Here is a 16,183-nt window from a genome sequence, read left to right as displayed (position 1 = left end):
ACTGTGTGCAGAGCACTGTACTAAGCACTTGGGAAGTACAAATTGGCAACATGTAGAGACGGTCCCTACCCAACAGCGGGCTCACAGTCTAGAACGGGGAGACAGACAACAAAACAAAACAAAACATATTAACAAAATAAAATAAATAGAATAGTAAATATGTACAAGTAAAATAAATAGCAATAAATCTGTACAAACATATATACAGGTGCTGCGGGGAGGGGAAGGAGGTAAGGCAGGGGGATGGGGAGGGGGAGGAGGGGGAGAGGAAGGAGGGGGCTCAGTCTGGGAAGGCCTCCTGGAGGAGGTGAGCTCTCAGTAGGGCTTTGAAGGGAGGAAGAGAGCTAGCTTGGCGGATGTGCAGAGGGAGGGCATTCCAGGCCAGGGAGAGGACATGGGCCGGGTGTCGACAGTGAGACAGGTGAGAACGAGGCACAGTGAGGAGGTTAGCGGCAGCGGAGTGGAGGGTGCAGGCTGGGCTGTAGAAGGAGAGAAGGGAGGTGGGGTAGGAGGGGGCGAGGTGATGGAGAGCCTTGAAGCCGAGAGTGAGAAGTTTTTGCCTGATGCATAGGTTGATTGGTAGCCACTGGAGATTTTTGAGGAGGGGAGTAACATGCCCAGAGCGTTTCTGCACAAAGATGATCTGGGCAGCGGCGTGAAGTATAGATTGAAGTGGGGAGAGACAGGAGGATGGGAGATCAGTGAGGAGGCTGATGCAGTAATCCCTCTAGGGCCAGGATGGTTTAGAGGGAAGAGGGCCACAATCTGGTAACTGAAGTAAGGTGACCTATCTCTGGCTGCCTTAGCTGACCTCCATGCCTGAAAAGCTATCCAGTTGAAAAATGGGCGGGAGGTGAAGGACCCCATCAGTTCTGGAAACCTCACAGGTGTATAGTGTGGAGTTTGGGGACAAGGTGAATGGTGGCTAGAGCTTCGTGACTCTGACAGAACCTCATGATTAAAATCTGTGTGTGGCATAAACTAGGTTCATTCACAGTTAAGCAAAAGCTGTTGTCGTGGAGAAGTGTACCCCAACCACATATTGAGCTAGACTTTTCTTGTCATAGCCATCTGTACTCAGCAGATGTAACCATTCTATTATGAAGGAAAGGTGAAGGGAAGCATTATTTTTCCATTGGGAAACACAGTTTTTAGGGTCTTACGTAAATCAGTAGTCTGCTTGTTTGGAAATGAAATGCAAGGAATCAGAATATATAATATGTTTTGATTTTAATGGGCAGAAAATACTATTTATTCTGGAAAATGTAATGAAGATTAAGTTTCAGCATGAACCTTAAATAAGTTTGCAGTTTGGGCATTTTGTATCGCTGAATTTAAATGACCTTTTACAAGCTATTAGCAACACTAATGGGGACTGTATATTTGTAGAAATCAATTGAAGGAACCGTCTTTGTTCAATAAAAATAGGATTATTTTTATGCAAAATAGGATGAATTGGAAAGTTCAAATATCTCTAAAAAAATTCAAGTGCTGAAAATGTATGCAAATTGCTTTAATATATTTAGGATTCCCAATTGGGTTTTCACAAATTGTGAGGGTATTATAATTGAATAGCTGTATCATTACATTGAAAAAGCTGGTGTTTTGCAAGACTCATTTAGACATGGTATTGTTTATTTAGATTGCCACGATGGCTAAATGAAATTGCTGGTTCTAATTATTGTGGGGGTTAAAATACGTTTGATTTATCATTTGTCATTTAAATTTCCTCAAATGACCTTAAATATGGAAATGTTAATTAGGTTACTTTAAGATTGTTTCATTGTTCATATATGTGAGTTTCTATATAGAAATTGCTAAATTAAAAAGAAAAAAAAATTTAATAGGAAAAACTCCAAAACTCTTGTCTCCAAATTAGGCAATGCATCTCCGAAAGGCAATGCAACGAAATTTGCCCTCAAGTATCTTAAAGTACTGAACATTGTTATGTGGCATTAGTGAGAAACATACTTGCTTCCCTGCCCCCTTGTATCATTATGGTGTTAGGGTGACTTAATTCTGGTAATTGGGTCTATAGAAAGCAGGAGCCTAGCCTAGTCCCTGTCCCACCTAGAGCTCGCAGTCTTAATACCCATGTTACCAGTGAGGTAACTAAGGCACAGAGAAGTCAAGTGACCTGCCCAGGTCACACAGCAGACAAGTGGCAGAGCTGGTATTAGAACCCAGGTCCTTCCGACTCCCAGGCCCATGCTCTATCCACTAGACCACGCCGCTTTTCCTATTTTGTATCTACCCAAACACTTACTACAGTGCTTGGCACATAATGAGTGCTTTACAAATATCATTTAAAAAAAAAATTGTTTCAAAGAGGATTTTTTTTTTCCAACTGCCCTTTGAGCCATCTGGACTGACCACATTACACTAGCACAGGGGCTGGGATCCCCCAACACTGGGGTGTTGCCAGTGAGGGGATTTGGCCCCAGTGTGACACTGTCATGCCTGGCGCATGGCAGTCCAGGCCCACACTTTTTGTCAACTCTAACCTGACCTCCCTGTCCAGTATGAGTCTGTTTTTGCTTATTATAATAATAAAAAATAATGACAATGGTATTTGTTAAGCGCTTACTATGTGCCAAGCACTGTTCTAAGCGCTGGGGTAGATACAAGGTAATCAGGTTGTACCACGTGGGGCTTACAGTCCTAATCCCCATTTTACAGATGAGGTAAGTGAGGCACATGGAAGTTGTGACTTGCCCAAGGTCAGACAAGTGGCGGACCCGGGCTTAGAACCCATGTCCTCTGACTCCCAAGGCCATGCTTTTTCCACTAAGCCACGCTGCTTCTCATAGACTTATAAGTAAGCCTGTGTTGCCTGGAAGTTTGTAGTCAGCGTGGCTTAGTGGCTCAGAGCACGGGCCTGGTAGTCAGAAGGTCATGGGTTGTAATTCTGGCTCCACCACATGTCTGCTGTGTGTCCTTGGGCATACCACTTCACTTCTCTGGGCCTCAGTAACCTCATCTGTAAATGGGGATTAAGACAGTGAGCCCCATGTGGGACAGGGGCTGTGTTTAATCTAACTCAAATCTACCCCAGCACTTAGAACAGTGCTTGGCACATAGTAAGTGCTTAACAAGTACCATAATAATAATAATTATTAGTCCCTTCCTTTCTTCTCCGTATCTGGGAGGAGATTAAGCAAGTAAACAATAACATTTCCCCACCCTGCTTGCCTTCCCTTTCGTATCAGCTAAACACTTTGATGTTACCCCTAATGTACTTCTATACTCACCTCACCCCCAGCTCCACAGCATTTATGTCCATATATGTCTTATACTCTGCCATTTCCCTTATCTGTAATTTATTTTAATGTCCGTTTCCCCTAATGGATTGTAAACTCTTCGATGCTAGAACTCTATTGTGTTCTCCCAAGTACTTAGTACAGTGCTCTGCACTCAGTAAGCATTTAATAAATATCATTGATGGATTGGTCAAGCACCATGCCTGGTGTTGGGGTAGCTGCAAGATGATCAGATTGGAAATTGTCTCAGTCCCACACAGGATCCACAATCTAAGAGGCAGCAGGAGTAGGGATGTGTTTGTACTGCCACTAATTGTATACTTGTTTTTCCTCCACCTTTCACTCTCAAAAAATCATTTTTCTCAGCCTCCCCTTCAGATAGTAAATTCCTTGAAGGAGTGTGTGCCTTGCCAAAGTTTTTCTCTCCCAAGCGCTTAGTACAGTTCCTAGCCCTTAGTGGGCCCTCAATTAATACAATTTATTGATTTTCCCTCAAGCTTAGGTAATGTATAAAATATTTGAGGGGACTTGCTATATGACTATACAGGTGTGAGTTTCAATTGAACTTATTGCTTAACTGTAATATAAGTCAACTCCCTGGTATTGTTTTGAAAAATCCTTTTTTAGATGCTGGATGGTTAAATTTGAGATTGTAATTATAAATTATAATTATTATAACTTGAAATTGTAATATAAATTATCATTTCATTTTGTTGCAGAAAGAGAATATTACTACAATGTCAGGCAGTATTGCTTGACTTTGATTTTCAGTTAATTTAATTTTCAGAATGATCCCATAAATTGTGGTCAAATCATCCCCAATCCAAACTCCTACCTGGTGTTGAACTAGAGAGTCATTTGTTTCCTGGTGTTTGCTTAATACATGGTTGAAATATAATTCTTATGTAGTTCCTATAAATTAAGTGTATGCTTAATATTTTTAACAGATTTCACATAATATTAAAAGGGGGCAAATGTTAATAAAAGTTGCCAAAATGCAGCAAAGAGGGTAAAGATATGTACTCATTTTAATATGTGCCAAATTTGGTTGAATACTAAAACCAAAATAAAGATGAAAATATTAAATTGCAATAATTTTGACATTATTTTTACCATATGCTCTTATGACCTTAAAATATTTACCAGTCACAGCATTATATAGTATTCTTTTTGCTTAAGATGAAGGTTCCTTTGGGGATAAAACAATGAAGAGTCATAATTTGTTGCATTAGATAATTCCTACTTGTTATTGTTTGCATGATTTACTTATGTAAATATAGTACCAGTGGTCCAATTCTTCTTATAGAACCATAAATTACTATATTTCAAAACATGTTCATATAACCACAATAAATCTCCTGGGAGTCTTGAGCATCCAATTGCCTGCTGTGTGAACTTGGGCAATCACTTAACTCCTTTGTGCCCCAGTTCCCTCATCAGCAAAATGGAGATTCTTTACCTGTTCTCCTTCTACTTACTCTGAGCCCCATGTGGGATGTGATTATCCTGTATTAAACCCAGTGCTTGGCATATAATAAGCACTTAACAAATACTGTAAGTATTACTAAGCACTGGGGTAGATATGAGATAATTTTTTATGGTATTTGTTAAGCGCCTACTACGTGCCAAGTGCAGAGAAGTTAAGTGACATGCCCAGGGTCACACAGCAGAAAAGTGGTACAGCCAGATTTAGAACCCAAGTCCTTTGACTCCCAGGCCCAGGCTCTTTCCTTTAGGCCATTCTGCTTCTCCAGTTAACTGTGACAAATTGACCAAATTGTCAAAATAATTGTGGTATTTTTTAAATGCTTACTATGTGCCAAGTGAAGTACTAATCTATAGGGAAGATACATGGAAATCATGTCAGACACATCCCTGTCCCACATGGGGCACACAATTTACACTGGAGGGAGTACAGGCATTGAATCCCGAATTTAAAGATGAGAACTCCCAGGCTCGGGCTCTTTCCACTAAGCCACATTGCTTTAGTGCAGTGCCTGGCCCAGAGGAAGCACTTAAAAACCAAAAAAAAAAAAATTCACTGGTGCTTTAAAGCTACTTGGTTAATGAATAAGATGGCTCCCTGAGATTTCACGTCATTTCAAAGTTTGACATCTGAAGTTGCCTAAGGTTTTTCAAGTGTTTCAAAGTTTTCACTAGGCCTGTTAAAGATTCATATCTTAGGTTAAATCACCAGGTGATGATTTAACCTAAGATATGTAAAAGGAACAGTTTGACGTGCACTTTTTTTTAGTTCTGATCACCTTCTTTAAATTAGGCTGATTTGAAATGTACCTGGTATTACTACAGGTCTGTAAGCCCTTTGCATGCAGGGCATGTGACTGTTTATTGCTGTATTGCAGTCTCCCAAGTGCTTAGTACAATGCTCTGCACACAGTAAGCGCTCAATAAATACAGTTCAATGAATGAATGAATGAACAGGTGGTCTAGAACAGTCTTTCCCCTTCTTAGACAGTAACTTCTTTGTGGGCAGGGAACATTTCTACCAACTCCATTGTATCCCAAAATCCTAGTACAGTGCTCTGCCCAAAGTAAGGAAACAAATTCATTGATTTTCTCTACTGATATTCATATTGGAAACACTTATGCCCCCCCCCCCCCCCCCGGCCTTTGTAAAGTATATGACCCATGGCAGTTCTCAACTTTGAGACTCCATTTTTAGAAATATAAACAGCTGGTGTGGTTGTGTGAAGGTTAGTGAGGCAGAAAAAAAAGTAAGAGTAGGCTTTGCTCTAGGCAATAATGACATCTTATGTTATAACAGATGACAAGTTGCTTTTTCGTCTGCCAGTCTCCTTCCCTGTCAGACACAGTGGGTATAGCACTCTGTGAAATGAGTGACATCTGAGAAATGAACAACCTGTTTTCAGGAGTTGAGAAATATTGCTGGTCCTTGTACTGAATTGTAATAATCCAAAGGGACAAGAAAAGATAAAACACAGAAAGTAACGTTAACTCTGGTTACTCTAGTTATTAAAATATTAAATATAATGATTACACTGGAAGACAAAGATTTGGATTCATAAGGAGTTCCAACTAATGAGTTTTAAAATAGAAGGTTAATAAAAATAGCTTAATAAAATTGCCCTGAAAGGAATGAACAGAAAATTTTAATTATATGATTTTATTTTACTTGGACACACATGAATATTGGTCACAATCTTAATTATATCTTTAAGAATCAGGTACCTTGCAGGGCAACTAATAGTTTTAAACCAAATTAACTGTTTAGCTTTTGTATTCTTACTATTTCTGGGAGAGAATAACAATATATGGCCCCATATGTTTGAAGTGCTGTGAAACACCACCCCTGAGGAATTTATGTGAAGGTGATGTGAGGTGCCAACGTTGACTAGTCTTATTGTGTAAGCTCCTTGAGGGCAGGGACTGCTTCTACCAGTATATAGGTGCTGAGGCAGCAAAGGTCTCCTTCATCTTGCCCTCTCACCCCTACCGCCACCATGACGTCATGTCTCACAAATATATCTCTCTAGCTGTTATCTTCATTGTTATTGCGGATATTGTCTCCAGTGATTATTTGTTCTTACATTTTAAACACACTGCCCATTTTAAACACACTGGCAAGACAGCATGGGTTCGAGGAAAGAGCACGGGTCTGAGAGTCAGAGGACCTGCGTTCTAATCCTGGCTCTGTCACATGTCTGCTGTGTGACCTTGGGTAAGTCACTAAACTTCTTGGGCAGGGAATGTGTCAGTTTATTATTATAGCCTACTCTCCCAAGTGCTTAGTAGGAAGCACTCAAGAAGGACAGATGGACAGACTCAGTTACCTCATCTGTAAAATGGAGATTAAAGCTGTCAGCCCCATGTGGGCCATAGACTTTGTCCAACCTGATGATCTTGTATCTACCCCACTGCTTAGTATAGTGCCTGGCATAGCATAAGTGCTTAACAACCACTATAAAAACTGTTTTCAGTCCTGTATTGGGTAGGGACATGTCCAGTCTGATTTTCAGAGCTCAGCACCGTGATTTGGTACTTAGTAAGAACTTTATAAATACCATAAGTGTTATTGTGATAAATTAATTGGGTGACTCATTTGTGTCTGTGAAGTCTTGGAAGCAGCAGAGGGAAGAGATAGAGGGGTAGAGCACAACATTTGGTCTCTTTCCTCGGTTCCACACTCTGTCCATCACTCTTGACCTGGTTAGCCTCATCCTCTGCTACTTCTTTGGCCTTGATGTTACAGACACAACACTCTTGATTCTCATGCTACATTTTGGACTCTACACTATATTTGTGCCAAGTATTATACTAAACACTTGGGAGAGTACAATATAGTTAATAGACATGATCCCTCTGCCCTTGAGCTTACAGAACAGCAGGAGAGACTGATACTAAAATAAATTGCAGTGGGAAGCAAGATAATTTAAAGATATATATATATATATATAAATGCTTCTGGGAGTTATCCAAGTTCTTGGGAGTGAGTACCCTAGTTTTTAGGAGATGCAGAAGGACTGGATTAGCATTTGGAGGTGGGGAATGCTAATCATGGAAAGTTTCTTGGAGGAGATGTGATTTTTGAAAGATTTTGAGGATGGGAGAGTAGTGGTCTCTCAGGTATAACTGGGAAGTTCGTCTCAGATGCAAAGGAGGGTGTGAACAAGAAGTCAGAAGTAATACAGATGAGAAGAGGCATGGGGAGTAGGTTGGCTTGAAAGGAACAAAATGACCAAACTGGGTTTTAGTGGAAGAGAAATGAGCTTATGTAGGGGGAGAAAGCTGATCGTGTGTCTTAAAGCCCTGAATCCCTGGTGCTCACCTAATTAATTTTTACTCAATGCTATGAGAAAATACAAAACTGATCAATTTAGAGTCAGTGATATTTTGAATTGTAGAGTTGTCTCCTCAATCTGTCATACAGGTGGGATCCCAAGATCTCCCCTCCCTATCGCCCCACCACAGCACTTGTATATATTTGTACATATTTATTACTCTATTTTACTTGTACGTATTTACCACTCTTTTATTAATGATGTGCATATAGCTATAATTCTATTTATTCTGATGGTTTTGACACCTGTCTACATAATAATAATAATAATAATAATAATAATAATGGAATTTGTTAAGCGCTTACTATGTGCAAAGCACTGTTCTAAGAGCTGGGGAGGTTACAAGGTGATCAGGTTTTCCCACGGGGGGCTCAATCTTAATCCACATTTTACAGATGAAGGAACTGAGGCCCAGAGAAGTTGTGACTTGCCCAGAGTCACACAGCTGACAATTGGTGGAGTCGGGATTTGAACCCATGACCTCTGACTCCAAAGCCCAGGATCTTTCCACTGAGCCATGCTGCTTCTCTACATGTTTTGTTTTGTTGTCTCTCTCCCCCTTCTAGACTGCGAGCCCGTTGTTGGGTAGGGAACGTCTCTATATATTGCTGACTTGTACTTCCCAACCGTTAGTACAGTGCTCTGCACACAGTGCGTGCTCAATAAATACGATTGAATGAATGAATCCCAAGAACCCAAGTTAAGTAATTTGAACAATTATATGTTTGATTTGCTCCATTTATAATGCCCAACTGGATCATACAGTTCTTAGAAGTTACTTTGGTGGCTTCAGTTACCCAGTTTGATTTTACTCACACACATGCAAAAAATCAACCAGATTATGAATTCCCAAAGGCCCCATTTCATTGAGCTTTGCAGACTCAGCCTTCATAAAGGTAAAATTTCACTGAACCACTAAAGAAAAACAAATAATGATAATATTTTTAAAGTAGTGTACTTCACACTGGGTTAGTTACAAGTTAATCAGGTTAGACACAGTCCCTCTCGCACATGGGGTTCACAGTCTAAGTAGGAGGTAGAACAGGTATTTAATCTCCAATTTACAGTTGAGGAAACTGAGACACAGAGGAATTAAGAGACTTACCTAAAATCACACAACATTCAAGTGGCAGACCTGGGATTAGAACCCAGGTCATCTGAGTCCTAAACTCATTCGCTCTCCAGTGGGCCATGATGCTCCTCATCAAATGTAAATGGTTTCATCAAGTGCCTTTAAAGACTGTATCATCTCCAGAGCAATGTACTTTAGCACAAACTTTGTCTTTATATTGTTAAATGTGTTAGTAGTAGCGGGTGTATTCTTTAGAGAAGCAGCGTGGCTAAGCAGAAGTAGCCCAGGCTTGGGAGTCAGAGATCATGGGTTCTAATTCTGGCTCCGCTGCTTGTCAGCTGTGTGACCTTTGGCAAATCACTTGACTTCTCTGTGCCTCTGTTACTTGATCTGTAAAATGGGGATTAAGACTGTGAGCCCACGTGGGACAATCTGATAACTTTGTATCCTCCCCAGTGCTTAGAACAGTGTTTTGCACATAGTAAGCACTTAATAAATGCCATCATTATTATTATTATTCTTTAAAAACATACTAAGTGCATCTGTATAATTTTAGTAAAATTAATAATCCTAAAGGATGTTAATGTTTTAATCATAATTACATTTTTTGCTTTTCCTAGGCGGTCATGTTCCAGCCCTTTGAATCACTTAACTTTCAGTTTTTCAAGCATAATAATAATAATAATAATAATAATAATAATAATAATGACATTTGTTAAGTGCTAACTATGCACAAAGCACTGTTCTAAGCGCTGGGGAGGATATAAGGTGATCACGTTGTCCCATGTGGGGCTTGCGGTCTTAATATCCATTTTACAGATGAGGTAACTGAGACTCAGAGAATTTAAGTGACTTGCCCAAGGTCACACAGCAGACATGGGGGAGCCAGGATTAGAACCTCTGACTCCCAAGCCCATGCTCTTTCCCCTGAGTCATGCTGCTTCTCTAAGGATAAGAATTTATACTAGACACACAGCTAATTAAGGACTGAGACAATTCTTTAAACTACTAAATTCTAGCTAAACATTCTGCCTGCATCACAACTATTTTTTTCTCTTTATGCTAATAATAAAAAATGGAATAGTCATGTTATTTTGGATTTTTCCTTTGAAGTTTCTTTCATGCACAACTGGAGTCTGTGTTTAGTAAATATTTGTGACAAATATCTACATAAACATTGTCTTTAGGTTAAACTGCATTTATATTTTCCTGGGCACTGCTAATTGCTGAAACCAGAGCTAAAGTTAGAATCATTGTCTTATTACTAAGCTACCTTATTACTAAGCTACCTAAGTTGAAAAAATTTTGAACATTTGACATATGTATTTATTCTTATCTCTGCCTCCTCACTATGGTCTTTCAAAATCCTGTATTGGGACTGTTTTGTATTGAAACTGTCCATCCATCCATCAATCAGTGATGTTGATTGCATGCTAACGAGTACAAAGCACTGTTCTAAGGACTTGAGAGGTACAACAGAAGAAAGATAAATGATCCCTGCCCTCAAGAGCTTCAATCCACTGAGGGACAACTGACAGAAATTATTTAAAATTGTAAGAAGGATAATGTTATGATAGGGAATAGAACAAATTTCCCAGGATGAAATAACTGAAAACATTATTGAATATACAAGTGAACCTACATAATGCTAAGGATAGGGTTAAAACACAAAAGTGCTAGGGGAAGCTGTGAGGTTGAGGGAAGCTGAGTATTGTGAACTGATCAAAGAAAGCATTGTGGTCTAGTGGATAGAGCACAGGCATAGGAATCAGGAGGATCTGGGTTCCAATCCTGACTTCTCCATGCTGTGTGACCTTGGGCAAGTCCCTTAACTTCTCTGCACCTCAGTTACCTCATCTGTAAAATGTGGATTAAGATTGTGAGCCCCATATGAGATAGGGACAGTCCCTGTCTCCAACCCGATTTGCTTATATCCACCCCAGCACATAGAACAGTTCATGGCACATAGTAAACGCTTAACAAATACCACAGTTATTATTATTATCAAAGCTTCCAGGAGGTTTAAGAGGGAATTTCAGGCTTGGGGAACAGTGTTAGCAGAAGTTCAGAGATGGGAGAGTTAAGTGTGGCTGTCAGTTGTCAGCTTCCGGGGAGTGGAGAGGGCAAGCTGAGGAATAGTGGTGTGAGGGGCAATATGTGTGACGTGGAAAGCCTTGGAGCTAAGTGTGAGGAGATTTTGCTTGACATGGAGGGATTTAGGGAACCATTAATGGTTTTTGAAGAGTGGAGTGATGTGTGTTGAGAGTCACTTCAAGATGATCATCTATAGAGCAGCATATAGTATCAGTTGAAAATGGGATGGTACAGTAGGCTAACCATGATAAGATGAGAGCTGGAACCTGGATGGAGGTTCTTTGGGTGGATAAGAAGGAGCAGACTGAGGAAATATGGTAGAGGAAGGATTTACAGAATTTTTAGGCTTGCCAGTGATACTAAAGTTGTGGGCTTCTGGAACAGGAACGGTGACGGTGGAGGAGGAGTGAGTTTCGGAGAACAAAAGAAATTCAGTTTTGGATTAATTGAGTTGAGGTGCAGGCAGGATATCCATGTGGCCATATCCTGGAGACAAGAAGAAGTGTAGGACTGTAGATTGGATGAAAAGATGTGCCAGGAGAGAGAGATTTGAGAGTTCTCTTCCTAGAGGTTGTAACTGAAGCTGTATGTGTAGATGAGCTACCTAAAGAACATTGCACTCAAGATATCCTACCGCCTTCTCCCCACTTTAATCTCTCTCACCATCAACTTCTTGTTCATTCTCTCCCCACTCACATTGCATAGAACTCCCCTCTTCCAATTCTTCTGGATTTCTGCCCTTTCCTTTGAAAGCATTTCTGAAATCACCTCCCCCTGCTTAATTTCTGTCTGCCTACTTTATATCTTTCTGTTGCCACTTCAGCTCTCCAGCTCCATGGTAAGCACTTGGGTACTCAGACCACTCTCCATTGCACTTAAGTATGGGTCTTGATACACATACCTGTCTATGTTATATTCCTGTCTGTTTAACCCCACATAGTGATCATGTCTACTGATTAATTTGTACAGTCTTGATATTGATTGATAGCAATAATGGCATTTATTTAAGTGATTACTCTGTGTTCAACCCTGGGGAAGACACAAGATAATCAATTGGGACACAGTCCCTGTCCTACATAGAGTTTGCAGTCTAAGCATGTGTAACAGTGCAAATGTGTCTAGTGCAGTAATACTAAGATGAAATTATTATCACAATAATGAAAGTGCTTAATTTATTATTAAATGATCCAGATTTTGATATTTGAAGTGTGAATGACTTCATCTTGGTTACTACTGCACTAGACACACTGTTAAAAACACACAAATGATCACTGTGGCCTTAGTTAAGAGCATTTTTTTCCCTATCTATTCCTACACATCTTGTCTTTTGCCATCAAGTTGTTTCCAACCCATAGAGACACCACAGACACATCTCTCCCAGAATGTCTCACTCTCCACCTGCAATCATTCTGATAGTGTATCCATGGAGTTTTCTTGGTAAAATTACAGAAGTGGTTTTCCATTGCCGCCTTCCACGCAGTAAACTCGAGTCTCTGCCCTCGACTCTCCCATGCCTCTGCTGCCCAGCATGAAAGAGTTTTGACTTGTAGCAGATTGCCTTCCACTCACTAACCACTGCCGAAGCTAGAAATGGAATGGGTAGACCTCTGCTTGGCTCTCCCTCCCAGAGTCGAGACTGGTAAAGTACTGGAAATTCTTCAGGTGCGACCCTGAGAGGGGCCCACGTACCTTAGGCGATCTCTATCTTCAAAGCCAACTTTGAAAGCCTACCTCTTCCAGGAGGATTTCCCTGATTAAATCCTACAACCTCAGGTTAAATCCTACAACCTCAGGTCATATCACCCCACAACTGTTAGCGATTTAGCAATTTACGTACTCCATTTATTTGCTCATGTACTTGTCATCTGGCAAAGGACCAATGGGAATAATAATGTATGTTTTAAATAACCAAATACCTAAAAATCTGCCAGTTTTACCCATTTAGAAATAATGTTCATTAGGGTATCAGTTACTAAAGTGTAAATGATAATTTTCTTGGAATAACTTTCTGGGCTTCAACACAATTCCTTGGTTTCTAACTCTTTCTGGGGGAATAAAAGATATGCAGTCCCAAACCAACCGTTAATAATACTTTATGAAAATATGTATTCCAACTTGATGCTCATAGTCAGTTAAACTGCTGGAAAAAGATAATGACAATATTATCTCTTTTTGCATTTGGTTAGCTTGACTGTCACCAGAGGATAGTTCTTTGTCACCAGAAACCTTTTCGAGGAATATCATTTTATGCCTCACTATGGTAATTCTATGGAATATGTATTAAAATATATTTTTCTAAATGAGGTTACAAAATCAATTTTGTGTGCTTTTAAATTCTGAGTCATTTCATTAATGATCATTTCAGAAAGGTTAAAAAAGAAATAGTTGAAATTCCCCTTCAAGCCTCAGGTTGCCAAACTTGCCCTTTACCCTTTTTCTGCAGCTCATTTTCTTGTGTTTTGTCTGATTTCTACTGGGATGAGGATAATTCTGAGGTACATTCCTCCTTTCAGATCCATCAGTAGCACTTTAAACCAATGAAAACTCAACTACCGTAAAAAGAACGATTCAGTGAAGGAATGAGAACTGGTTTGTTTTTTTAATAAAATGAATGTAAAATAAATCAGTGAAAACTAATTTTCACTTTCAGAATAAATGCATGGTCCCAAAGGAGATTTAAAGTATCCTCAGAGGAAAAGTTGTCATTTAACATTGGCCATGTGGAAAATTGTGGACTTTTGCATAGGAAAAAAATTACTGTGGGTTATTTAATAGGCTTGGATGAGATCAGTCTTCTTCATCCAAAAACCAAAGGCTTTGGATTCTAATAAGAACTACCAACTCTAGAAAATTATTTAAGACATGCATTCTGTGTGTCTTAGCCTGGTTCTGCAAAGATGGAGGTACCTTGCAAAGGAGGCATCTCTGAAAACAGCCATTTCCAGTACAGATCCATTAAGGCTGTGTCCACTCACTCTTTTCTTATTCTTTTGATGACTACAACACTCCCTGCCTATGTAAAAGCCATTTGTGTCTTCTCAGTTTATGTATTTATAGTATTACCCCCATAATCTCTTGTGGGACTGTCATGGCATAGTTTGAAATGTTGATGAACCAGTGAACTGAGGGAACTTTAGGAAAGAAACAAGGGGATAGTGTGGTGGAAACCTGGGGCCTGCTTGCACCTTAATACATGTAGAAAGCTCCTTCTCATTGGTCAGCTTTCCTCACCACCCTCATGTTCATACACAATTATTGTATTTCAGCAAGAAGAGAGCAATGTTTGGGTGATTTTTGGAGCAGCAGTGAAACTCTGAATGAATACTTATCCATGAGCATTTGAATGAATATTAGCACAACATTTACAAAATGTATTTTGTGATTCTGCAAGGATTAATATTATTCTTTGTTTTCTCACCTTCATTTATAGAGCAGATATTTAGAACATGGGGTAATGTTTTTGGTTTTTTTTTTCTAGTTGTTTCTTGTCCTTGCTCTTGGTGGCTGCTGTGGTCTGGAAGATCAAACAAACCTGCTGGGCTTCTCGACGAAGAGAGGTATCAATATTAGTTTTTTCTCATTTAACCTTTTGTCTGGTGAATTTAGGCCTTCAGGTGAAAGCACAGGTCTGTCTTGTATAACTGAAGGTACTATGTTGAAGACATAAACTTCTCTGGCCAATTTTATGTGTTAAGGTTGAACAAGGAGATCTGGTACGATTCTCTTTTCTATAAAACAGACTAGACTACTGTCAGAATGAGTCAGAATCAGAAGGAATGTGGATTAGCTGCAGGCAGTTTAATATAAAATACTCGACATTATCATTGGTGATACAGTTTCATATTTGAAATTTTTCATTTTACATTTTGATTCTACATAACGAAGTTCAAGGTTATCGGCAAATAGGTGTTTGAACTGATTCAAATGAATAGGTAACCTTCTCAAGGTTATCTAAGAGTTTTAATAAAATAGGCAATGGTTTATCTCAGACAACACACTCAGCTATAGTTCTTCAGCAATTTAAATGAAATATTTAGTGTCACCTTTGATTTAAGGTTTAGGTGATAGTGGTGCATCTGTAATTTATAAAATAGTTGTTGACTACCTGTAAAACAGAAGTACTATGTCACAGTCATTAGTGTATGTGCCCCCTCCATTATTGATTCGAGTGAGGAGAAAAATGATTCGTTAAGCACTAAACAAACTTATCACAGCAGCACCAATATCTGATAAGCTGGGAGATTTTAATGTATGTATGAGCAATGACTTTGGAATGTGGAGGGAATCTATTGGAAGCACAGGATTGGTGGAATACAGATTAACAGAAGAAGTATGTGGGAGTAGAGGGGTTGTCAAAGATGAAGAGATTATGCATCCTTAAGAGGGTTTATGGCTCCATTTCCATCACAAAGCACCAGGGAAGAGTGTGGAGTTGACTCGAACCTCATACCAAAGGGAATATTGAAGAAATGGCAGTATCACTTCTGAATACACCTTCCATCATTAAGGATGAGTCACAGTGAAGAATGGTGTTAAGGCATGGCTTTTGCTCCAATATGTAATGAAGTCACCAAGACAGTTAGAGCCATGAAAAGTGGCATTGATATCATAGCTAATGGTAAACACAGCTGGGAGCTATCAACAGGGAGGGTTCTGGTGCTTAGGGTCCCTGCCACATTCTTCCTCATGATTTGGGGAAATACCTTGCCACTTTTGTCAAAATAATTTTTAAAAAGCCAGGGGGGAGAGGGGTAAAGAGAGCTCACTGTAGAAAATGTTGTAGGATCTCATTGTCCAGCATTGCTAGCAAGACCCCAGCCAGAGTTTCCCTGGAAAGATTAATGAAAAACTGTGGGCCAGATTCAGAAGACAGTGCAGAAAACAATATTAATATTTCTCCACAGTCAACATCAAACTTAAGGCAGGATGACAAACAT

General features: G+C 39.6%; 1 protein-coding gene and 1 non-coding gene across 2 annotated transcripts in view; one reads left to right on the top strand and one right to left on the bottom strand.

Annotated features, from left to right (window-relative positions):
* ATRNL1 (attractin like 1) overlaps nucleotides 1-16,183 on the top strand; it is a 602,420-nt gene that overhangs the window by 264,462 nt on the left and 321,775 nt on the right. The window contains exon 26 of the mRNA XM_038758614.1: nucleotides 14,725-14,803. Within this exon, the coding sequence (XP_038614542.1) occupies nucleotides 14,725-14,803 (79 nt within the window). The remainder of the gene's footprint in view (nucleotides 1-14,724; nucleotides 14,804-16,183) is intronic.
* LOC119938864 lies at nucleotides 12,789-12,926 on the bottom strand. Its single transcript, XR_005454561.1, has one exon. It is a non-coding gene; the product is annotated as a small nucleolar RNA SNORA7 (small nucleolar RNA).

This window comes from Tachyglossus aculeatus, chromosome 16 (assembly GCF_015852505.1).
Source record: "Tachyglossus aculeatus isolate mTacAcu1 chromosome 16, mTacAcu1.pri, whole genome shotgun sequence".
Lineage (NCBI taxonomy): Eukaryota > Metazoa > Chordata > Mammalia > Monotremata > Tachyglossidae > Tachyglossus > Tachyglossus aculeatus.
This window is presented reverse-complemented; position numbering and strand designations above follow the sequence as displayed.